The sequence below is a fragment of the Gobio gobio genome (genome assembly GCF_949357685.1).
Source record: "Gobio gobio genome assembly, chromosome: 21".
Lineage (NCBI taxonomy): Eukaryota > Metazoa > Chordata > Actinopteri > Cypriniformes > Gobionidae > Gobio > Gobio gobio.
In genome coordinates this window covers 13,159,957-13,170,483 of record NC_137117.1, presented here as the reverse complement: position 1 = coordinate 13,170,483, position 10,527 = coordinate 13,159,957, and the positions used below count along the sequence as shown (strand labels likewise).

Genomic DNA, 10,527 nt, shown 5'->3' with positions numbered 1-10,527 from the left:
TCGTTTTTAAAAACGAGTGGCTGTCATAAAAACATGGATTTATTCAAACAATAAATATTGAAGAACAGGTTTAAAATACAGTGAATATGTGCATATATTTAGCTAAAAGCTCCTCTCTAGAGTTTTTCTAGCTAACTATTGAGTTTGTGGACTGGAATGGCTTTCCTGAGGTAAATGTGACCACAAGCTGTTTTTTAATGTCTTTCTGAGGTTGAAACAGTGATTGAGAGATTACATGAGACATAATATGGATTTCAGTAAGTTGTACTGTATACTTTCAACATATCTTCCAATGTCCATTCATGTTTATTTGCTGCTGTTAATATTAGTAAAGAGGAAGAGATGATCAGTTCATAGCGCTTGAACCGAGGCGCTACAGCAATCTCTCATGACACATAAACGGTATTTATTGTTTGAATTTCGTAATGAAATTGATAGAATTTGAAAGCTGAGACTTTGTTTCATATCAAAATTCACAAAGATCTTTATAATAAATTTCCTTAAAAATATGAATTTTCAACATTTTTTCACAAATTTTGAACAGTAGTGCAATGTTTTGGTATAAAAGGGTAACATTTTCTTACATTCCATACATTTCCCAAGAAACATTTTCTAATTTTGAGAGATCACGTTTAGTATTGGGGTATTAAATATTTTAAGAAAAATAGAAATATCATAAATACCTATACTTGTTAAATAATAATCTTAATATTTGGGGATCTCCCTATGCTGGATCTGTAATATCTGGTCCTGTTTCTTTGAGCCTGAGATGGTGAAAAACTGATTTCTTGAAGCTTTTTGAACAATAATAAAAATGTCCCTGAGTATTTCTAGCACAAAGGGAGCGTAACCCATGAGACTTGATTGCAATTGCTTTCAAAAGCTGCTACAGCTCATAATAACTTTTGAACTCTTAAACAGCATAGAGACGCATTCACACTAAAGTGAATTGTTTGATTGGAGACAATCACTCTGAATCAGCGTTTTAACTACATGTACATGATTAGCATTTTAAACGCTCTTGCATGCATGTATACAAATGTGTGTGCATACATATGTTGAAATGGTTCTTGACGACTGCTACTTCATTAACAGCCACTACAGAGGAAACACTGAGTTGAAATGAAACAGTGTTTTTTTTTTCTTTCAGTTTTCAATAACCTCAATTTTGTGGCATAATGACTATCCATTGAAAAAGGAGAAATTTCACCTTTGTGCGAATGCTGGTATTAGCATTACATTCTCTTTCTATTTTAGCATGCACATTCTGTATGCTCTCTCCATCTGCAAAGTGGGTCAGAACAGCATCCACAATTGATTGTAATTTTTGTGAAGTGACGTGTAGCCAAGTATGGTGTCCCATACTCGGAATTTGTGCTCTGCATCTCACCCATCCAAGTGCACACACACACACAGCAGTGAGTATTGAACACACACACCGTGAACACACACCCGGATCATTTGGCTGCCATTTTTTTGCCGTGGTACCCGAGGAGCGATTGGGGGTTGGGTGCCTTGCTCAAGTGCACCTCAGTTGTGGGTAATGAGAGTTGAAGAGAGCGCTATTCATTCACTCCCCCACCTACATTTCCTGCCGGTACTGAGACTCGAACCTTTGGGTTACAAGTCAAGTCAAGTCACCTTTATTCATATAGTGCTTTTTACAATACATATAGTTTCAAAACAGCTTTACAGTGAAAACAGAAAAAAATGCAACAAGATTTGTTTCAGCTGTACAGAACAAACAAACAGAGTATGATTAGGATTCAGGCAGCATTACAGGTCAGAAGTCACATTGGATCAGAACATTCAGAATATGTATCCAGTTCCATCTGGTTGAAGATCGGAGTCATCACGCCAGAGACGGGTTTGTTGAGGATCACAGTGTCGTGTCTATGAGGCCTTCACGGGGGAGAGTCTAGTTGACACAATCTCTGCAGACACTTCATAGAAGCTGTGTGGTTGTGTTTAGGCGCAGATCCACCATCTGATCTGGATCCGTGTGACTACATCATGCGTTGTGGTCGTGTTTAGGCGCAGATCCACCATCTGATCTGGATACGGCTCAGATCTGTGTGACTACATCATGCGTTGTGGTCATGTCTAAACGCAGATCTACCATCTGATCTGGATCCGTGTGACTACATCATGCGTTGTGGTCGTGTTTAGGCGCAGATCCACCATCTGATCTGGATACGGCTCAGATCTGTGTGACTACATCATGCGTTGTGGTCATGTCTAAACGCAGATCTACCATCTGATCTGGATCCGTGTGACTACATCATGCGTTGTGGTCGTGTTTAGGCGCAGATCCACCATCTGATCTGGATACGGCCTGGATCCGGCTGACTACATCATGCGTTGTGGTCGTGTTTAGGCGCAGATCCACCATCTGATCTGGATCCGGCTCAGATCCGGCTGACTACTGTAAACCTTGGGATAAACAAAGAGACTAACATTAGCGTAGATGCCATTCTTCTGATGATGTAACAAGTACAATGCAGCCTAAAACAATCAATTGACTGATTTGAATGATAGAAATGGATAATGTTATATGTGTATGCAAAGGTAAAGAGATGTGTTTTTAGTCTAGATTTAAACTGATAGAGTGTGTCTGCTTCCCGAACAATGCTAGGAAGACTGTTCCAAAGTTTAGGTGCTAAATAGGTAAAGGATGGACCACCTGCAGTTGATTTTGATATTCGAGGTATTATCAACTGGCCAGAATTTCTAGACTGCAATAGACGTGAAGGACTATAATGCGTTACTTAAGAGCTTGTTCAAGTACTGGGGAGCTAAACCTTTATTTAGTGCTTTGTACGTAATAAGCAAGATTCTTTTTTAAAAACAAGTCAGACTCTCTAACTATTAGGCCACAAATGGCCCCTTATGAGAATATCTGAAGATGTATGTGTTGTGTTATAAAGGAGACCTGCATTTCTATGCATCACTCACTCATTTAATTTTCTCTCTCTGCAGGTGTTGTGTAGTTTGCATCCTGAGTGTGAATATATTTTTCAGTTGGCAAGGGATGAACAGCGGTGTCTGCGAGAGATCACAGAACTTGGGAACCTCAGCAGCTCCTCAGGTAGAAATAAACTAAAGCTCCTGATGAGATGTTTGTCGTTCACAGGACGTGAGATGCATGCTAACAGCGCTGAGAGTACATAGAGAGCAAACTTAGACCTTTTCTTAAGGCACGTTTATAAAAGCTACTTAATCTAGGTTTATAAAAGCTAATTGGGCTTAATCTAAGCCCTGTCTGTGAAACCACGCCATAGGCTATTCATGTTTTGGAAATAAGTCTCTCTTCTGCTCACCAAGGCTGCATTGATTTGATCGCCTAGACAGCAACATAGTGTCGGCCCAGATCCAGCCCACATCTGATACGCGTTGAATCCACACGTACCAGATGTGGCCCGGATCTGGGTTGACACTATGTTGCTGTCTGGGCAATAATTAGGGTTGGGAATCGAAAATCGATTCTAATTCTGGAATCGGATACTTAAGGTCAGGAATCCCGAACATGTTATAAAATAAAAAAATTCGATTCCACTTATTAATTACTCTGTGTACATTTTAATGTGTTTTTAAACCATTCAAGCGTAAGAAGATGCACACAAAAAGCCGCCTCTCATATGCACGAATACCCAATTGAGTTCTCTTTCGCATTGTCTTGCACTTGAACGGACAAATACACGCAAAATTATATAAATATATCCTCATAAACACAATCAGTTGTGTCTTGAGTGAACATAAACAGTTGTGAAAGAAAACGCACGTGTAACAACATTATGCATGTGATCTGTGCATTGTTTTAAAGAGACAGCAGCCTAATAAACCTGCTGCCGTCTGTGTCATTACTGTTAATCAAACAACAAAAGACAATCACTCACTGATCTTGACCGAAGAACTTTTGTAACTTTAATAAATATTATTCTATTTTTTTCTATTATTTATAAAAATAAAACTATGCAGTGTTATTTTACATTTGATTTCAATTTCTGAACTTTGTTCAGTTGTTTTTATTTGTGCTATTGCAATTTTTCTTATTTGTTCTTATTTAATAACTTGACTGTTTACTTGTTTTTAATAATGTTTGAAATGTATATAAGTTAGTCTAGTTTATTAGTTAGTTGTTCTTTAGGCTGCGGTTTTGTTCATGGTATTCAGCTGCAACAAAATGTTTTGCAAAAAGACAGAATAAATATGTTTGATATCTAAATCTTTGACTTCTTTTTTTTTTTACTTTATTGGAATTGAAACTGGGGATCAATAAGAATTGGAACCGATAAGTAGAATCGGAATCAGTAAAATTCAAACGATACCACACCATCGTAATAATAACAGTAAAATCAGTAATATTGTGAAATATTATTAGAATTTAAAATAACTGTTTTCTATTTTAATATGTTTTAAAATGTAATTTATTTCTGTGATCAAAGCTGAATTTTCAGCAACATTCCTCCAGATCTTCAGTGTCACATGATCCTTCAGAAATCATTCTAATATGATGATTTGAAACATTTATGATTATTATAAGCAGTGTTGAAAACAGTGCTTAATATTTTTATGGAAACTATGATGCACTTTTTCAGGAATCTTTGATGAATAGAAAGATTTTGAAAGTTCAAAAGAACAGCATTTATTTGAAATAGTAATCTTTTGTAACATTTTAAGTGTTTTTACTGTCACTTTTGATCAATTTAATGCATCCTTGTTGAATAATAATATTTTTTTCTTTTTTCTTTTCTTTTTTTAATCTTACTGACCCTAAACTTTTGGATGGTAGTATATACTGTCCACAACTTAGAAATAAACATAAAAGAGAGAAAATTAGAAAATACTGTAAAAAAAAATACACTCTATACTGAAGCTAAATGACTTTTAAAATGACTTTTAATGACTTTAAAACACTTTAAATGACATACAAAAGCGGGTCACAAACCCATTACATGACATTTAAAATAAATCACATCTGCATAGCATTTTACACTGCCATAAGCTGTCAGTGGTGACATTCAGAGACAGAGGTTAATACGAGATCACACTCATTGTAATGCAGCGCGTTGCGTTTGCGTTTCGTGTTTTACAGGAAATCTATGTATTTGTGCCGATCCAACATAGCAAACTGTACTGTAATAGAGCAATTCTAGCTGTGATGTGCCACAGAAAGCCCTATCAGATACATTGTTTTCTTGAGGTTTGGTGCTTGAGTGCATGGGTAGTTATAAGTGCATGCTATTTATATATATGTATATGTGTGTGAAGGTTGCCTACCAGTATGGGACTCTGTCGTGTGCTGGCCCAGAGCTGCAGTGGGTGAGACCGTCCACACTCCCTGTCCGGCTGTTTTCTCTCTCTTCAAGAACAATACTGGTACGACACACAAACACAACGTCCACTTCAGGGATGTGCACAATTTAAAAAAAATTGAGAATGCAATTCAGTACCTGAATGTGAATGAGATGGAAAACAAGATGCATAATTGTGAATCATTAAATTTTAATTTACAGTAAATGGATAGAGGTAGTTAAATAGGAATGAAATACAAAGAAATTGATGTACAAATATTAATGGATAAATGAAAATGCTTAAACATTTAAGTGCCCCTATTATGCTATTTTAAAGGTTCCTTCTACAAAAGGTTTACATGCATCCAAGGTAATAGTCATATAAAAAAATAATACGTGATAAATAAAATTATTTTTCACTATGAATTATCAATGCATGCTATTTTACAGAACAAAATTCAAACAGTGGTTGAGATGCTAGTTAGAGACATTTGTATTCTTCTCTTTGTATTTATTATATTTAATAATAACTTTAATTTAAAGGACTTTAGTTGAAAACAATTAAAAAGAATGTTATGGTCAATTTGTTGTGCTGTTTGCAAAATTAAAACCTTTTCAGATTGCTGTGTTCAATTTTTGACACCACTGAATGAAACCACTTACACAATACACATAATAGAATACGTTATTAGGCAAATTGATGTATTAGGGCCAGGCATAAATGGTGTAGTTATTTTTGTTTTGAGAATGAAATACCACAAAATGTGTGTATCCAAATGCCATAGAGACTTAGGGGTTAGCTCTTTTGACTCGAGAAATTCTAATAAATTAAAAGAGAGAGCGTTCTTAAGCTCTGAGTTTTCCCAACCTTGGTTCACACATGCATTTCCATATTAACAGCTTCTGCAAGCAAACGCGTTGTCTCAGTCTGTGGGCTTTAACAATAGACACATCTACCTTGAGAATATAAGCTGAAACCTCAAATGGTAAAATGCATGGCCCCAATTTCAAGGCTTCCTAAGCTTGAGCAAAAATAGGCAGGTTTTTATTTTTGCCACTGCAATAACATCTCAAATCTTCACAGATCTGCCAGTATAACAAACTAAACCCAGTCTAAACCTGGCCAACCAACACTACATTCAAATCTGAAAGACCACAAATGAAATTGTGCTGCTGCAGTTCATCTGATGACACAAGTAAAGTGTCACTCCATCACTGACTTGGAAAAGGACACAGACCTCATTTCACATTCAGCTTTAGCACTAGCTAATTTTATGCATTGCGTCTTGTTCTCCAGAAAAAAAAATCTCAAGGAAATCCTCAAGAAATACCAATGAAGTTGCCTGTGAATGTATAAGCATACAGTATTTAAATGTTTTTTTGAAAAGCTTGCAGAGTTTGCCTTGGATGATTTTCACTGACCTTTGACCTTGATTGATTACTCTAGGTATAGTGAGTCGTAACTGCAGCGCTGGAGGCTGGTCACGGACGTTCCCTCCTTACCATGAGGCCTGCAGTGTTGAGGATGACATCCCAGAGGTCAATGAGATGTTCTCATTTCAATTCAATACAAATATTTGATAAGAATGTTCCATTTATTCATACACTTCTGCTTCTCAAGTTGTTTTTCCATGAAAAGACCCCATATATACACACTATATTCCCAAAAGTTTTTGGACGTCTGCCTTTACATGCACATGAACTTTAATGACATCCCATTCTTAATCCGTAGGGTTTAATATGGAGTTGGCCCACCCTTTGCAGCTTTAACAGCTTCAGCTCTTCTGGGAAGGCTTTCCACAAGGTTTAGGAGTGTGTTTATGGGAATTTTTGACCATTCTTCTAGAAGCGCATTTGTGAGGTCAGGCACTGATGTTGGACGAGAAGGCCTGGCTCTCAGTCTCCGCTCTAATTCATCCCAAAGGTGTTCTATTGGGTTGAGGTCAGGACTTTGTGCAGGCCAGTGAAGTTCCTTCACACCAAACTCGCTCATCCATGTCTTTATGGACCGATGCTTTGTGCACTGGTGTGCAGTCATGCTGGAACAGGAAGGGGCCGTCCCCAAACTGTTCCCACAGAGTTGGGAGCATGAAATTGTCCAAAATGTCTTGGTATGCTGAAGCATTAAGAGTTCATTTCACTGGAACTAAGGGGCCAAGCCCAACCCCTGAAAAACAGCCCCACACCATAATCCCCCCTCCACCAAACTTTACACTTGGCACAATGGAGTCAGGCAAGTACCGTTCTCCTGGCAACCGCCAAACCCAGACTCATCTATCGGATTGCCAGACAGAGAAGCGTGATTGGTCACTCCAGAGAACACGTCTCCACTGCTCTAGAGTCCAGTGGTGGCGTGCTTTACCCCACTGCATCTGATGCTTTGCATTGCACTTGGTGATGAAAGGCTTGGATAAGCTGCTCGGCCATGGAAACCCACTCCATGAAGCTCTACACACTGTTCTTGAGCTAATCTGAAGGCCACACGAAGTTTGGAGGTCTGTAGCTATTGACTCTGCAGAGTGAGCCTCAGCATGCGCTGACCCCGCTCTGTGATTTTACGTGTCCTACCACTTAGTGGCTGAGTTGCTGTTATTCCCAATTGCTTCCACTTTGTTATAACACCACTAACAGTTGACCGTGGAATATTTAGTAGTGTTAAAATTTCACAAATGGACTTATTGCACAGGTGTCATTCTATCACGGTACCACGCTTGAGTTCACTGAGCTCCTGAGAGCGACCCATTCTTTCACAAATGTTTGTAGAAGCGTCTGCATGCCTAGGTGCTTTATTTTATACACCTGTGGCCATGGAAGTGATTGGAACACCTGAATTCAATGATTTGGAGGGGTGTCCCAATACTTTTGACAATATAGTGTATATGCACTATATACACACACTCACTGGGCACTTTATTCAACTGCTCACCAGTTCAACTGCTTGTTAACGCAAATATCTTATCAGCCAATCACATGGCAGCAGCTCAATGCATTTAGGCATGAAGACATGGTCAAGATGATCAGAATCATCAGAATGAAGAAGAAAGGTGATTTAAGCGACTTGAATGATGTGATTGTTGGTGCCACACAGGCTGGTCTGAGTATTTCAGAAACTGCTGATCTTTTTCTGCGGATTTTCACACACAATCATCTCTAGGGTTTACAGAGAATGGTCTGAAAAAGAGAAAATATCCAGTGAGCGGTAGTTCTGTGAATGATAATGCCTGGAGGTCAGAGAAGAGAGGCTAGACTGGTTCAGCTGATAGAAAGGCAACAGTTACTATATATAGTTAAATAAGCACTCGTTACAACCAAACCGAGGTCTGCAGAAGAGCAACTCTGAACACAGAACATGTCCATCCTTGAAGCAGATCATGGGCTACAGCAGCAGAAGACACACCGGTGCCACTCCTGTCAGATAAGAACAGCAAACTGAGGCTACAATTCACACGGCCTCACCAGAACTGGACGATAGAAGATTCTGGTCTGATGAGTCTCAATTTCTGCTGCCACATTTAGATGATCGGGTCAGAATTTGGCATAAAAAACAGGAAAGTATGGATCCATCCTGCCTTGTATCAGCGGTTCAGGCTGATGGTGTGCGGGATATTTTCTTGCACACTTTGGGCACCTTAACGCCACAGTCTACCTGAGTATTGTTGCTGACCATGTCCATCTCTTTATGACCGCAGTGTATCATCTTCTGATGTCTACTTTCTGCAGGACACACACACACTCTTTTTAATTTTTCAGAATAAACAGGCTTTAGGCATTCACTCTTATGTCTGTCTTAATACAGATCTGATAATACAGATCATTCTTTCATTCATTCATTCATTCATTCATTCATTCATTCATTCATTCATTCATTCATTCATTCATTCATTCATTCATTCATTCATTCATTCATTCATTCATTCATTCATTCATTCATTCATTCATTCATTCATTCGTTCATTTTAAACAGACACTGTGAAATGAACATGTTATCTACTTGAAAATACATGTAGGTTGATTGTAATTGATTTCTGCTCATTTGTCCCCCAGGAGTCGTATTTTGCCACTGTGAAACTGATCTACACTGTTGGTTATGGAGCGTCTCTGCTCTCTCTCTCTGTTGCTGTGGTTATACTGCTGCTCTTCAGGTATTGTGCTTGGTGGACAAAAAACAAAAAACAAACGCACCACTGATGTAACCTTAAAGTTACTGTAAAAAATATTGCTTTAATGTAGCTAGTCTCTTTTGTGAGTAACATTTAGCATATCTCCAGCTACTTTTTCCACATGCACTAGTCTTAAAGTAGTTACTGCAATATTCTTTACCATTTTATAATTAAAATAATGCTGTTTGTGTTATAGGCGATTACACTGTTCTCGAAACTACATCCACATGCAGCTGTTTTTCACCTTCATCCTAAAATCCGTGGCTGTTTTTATCAAAGATGCTACGCTGTTCGCCAGTGACGACACGGACCACTGCACACTCTCTACGGTGAGTCCGTCACACCAGACCCGACAGCCTGTCAATGCTGTTTAATGTGAAAAGAACAAACCTGACCTTCACATACACATATGTTCTAATATATTTTAAAATGTAAATTATTCCTGGGATGCAAAGCTGAATTTTCAGCATCATTACCCTATAGTGAAAAATAAAAATATCACAATATATTTGAAATACAATTATTTTATGCTAAGTATACTACAAATATATTTACATATTTTTGTACTTAATATAAATGCCTTACGATTGTAGTGTTGGCATATTAAATTGATATACTGAAAGTCTGCTAAACTGGAACAACTAATTTTGTACTTAATGCACTTTAGTTATCCAGAAATAGTGCTGAGATCCAACTAAAGATACTTACAGTATATCTGATTGTGCTAAAGTGGAACTATTGCGAGTATACTTTATGTACACTTTAAATATCTTGAATTTAAAGACTGATATTATACAGAGATCATACTGTCCTTACTAATTGTGATATTAAAGCACATTTCAGGCTTAATATTTAGAAATGTGCATTGTGCACTCCAAATAAAAGTTTAATTAGAATATTTATACATGTAAGTCTCAGGGGATATGTAAGTAAATACAGTATGTTAATGGTTTTGTAGTATAATTAGTATGAAATAAATGTATTTGAAATACATTTTGGTAAGTTTTTTTCACTAGGGTACTTCAGTCTTCAGTGTCACATTCTTTCAGAAATCATTCTTATATGATTTGATG

The 10,527-nt window shown here is 37.6% G+C and overlaps 1 protein-coding gene across 1 annotated transcript in view; it reads left to right on the top strand.

The window, feature by feature from the left end:
• Positions 1 to 2,547: 2,547 nt before the first annotated feature.
• The window catches only part of ghrhrl (growth hormone releasing hormone receptor, like), a gene marked incomplete at both ends in the record, with an annotated part of 35,670 nt that continues 27,690 nt past the window's right edge, over positions 2,548 to 10,527 (top strand). The window contains 6 exons of the mRNA XM_079802018.1: positions 2,548 to 2,568; positions 2,980 to 3,088; positions 5,272 to 5,379; positions 6,742 to 6,833; positions 9,339 to 9,436; positions 9,651 to 9,783. Of these exons, the coding sequence (XP_079658144.1) occupies positions 2,548 to 2,568; positions 2,980 to 3,088; positions 5,272 to 5,379; positions 6,742 to 6,833; positions 9,339 to 9,436; positions 9,651 to 9,783 (561 nt within the window). The remainder of the gene's footprint in view (positions 2,569 to 2,979; positions 3,089 to 5,271; positions 5,380 to 6,741; positions 6,834 to 9,338; positions 9,437 to 9,650; positions 9,784 to 10,527) is intronic.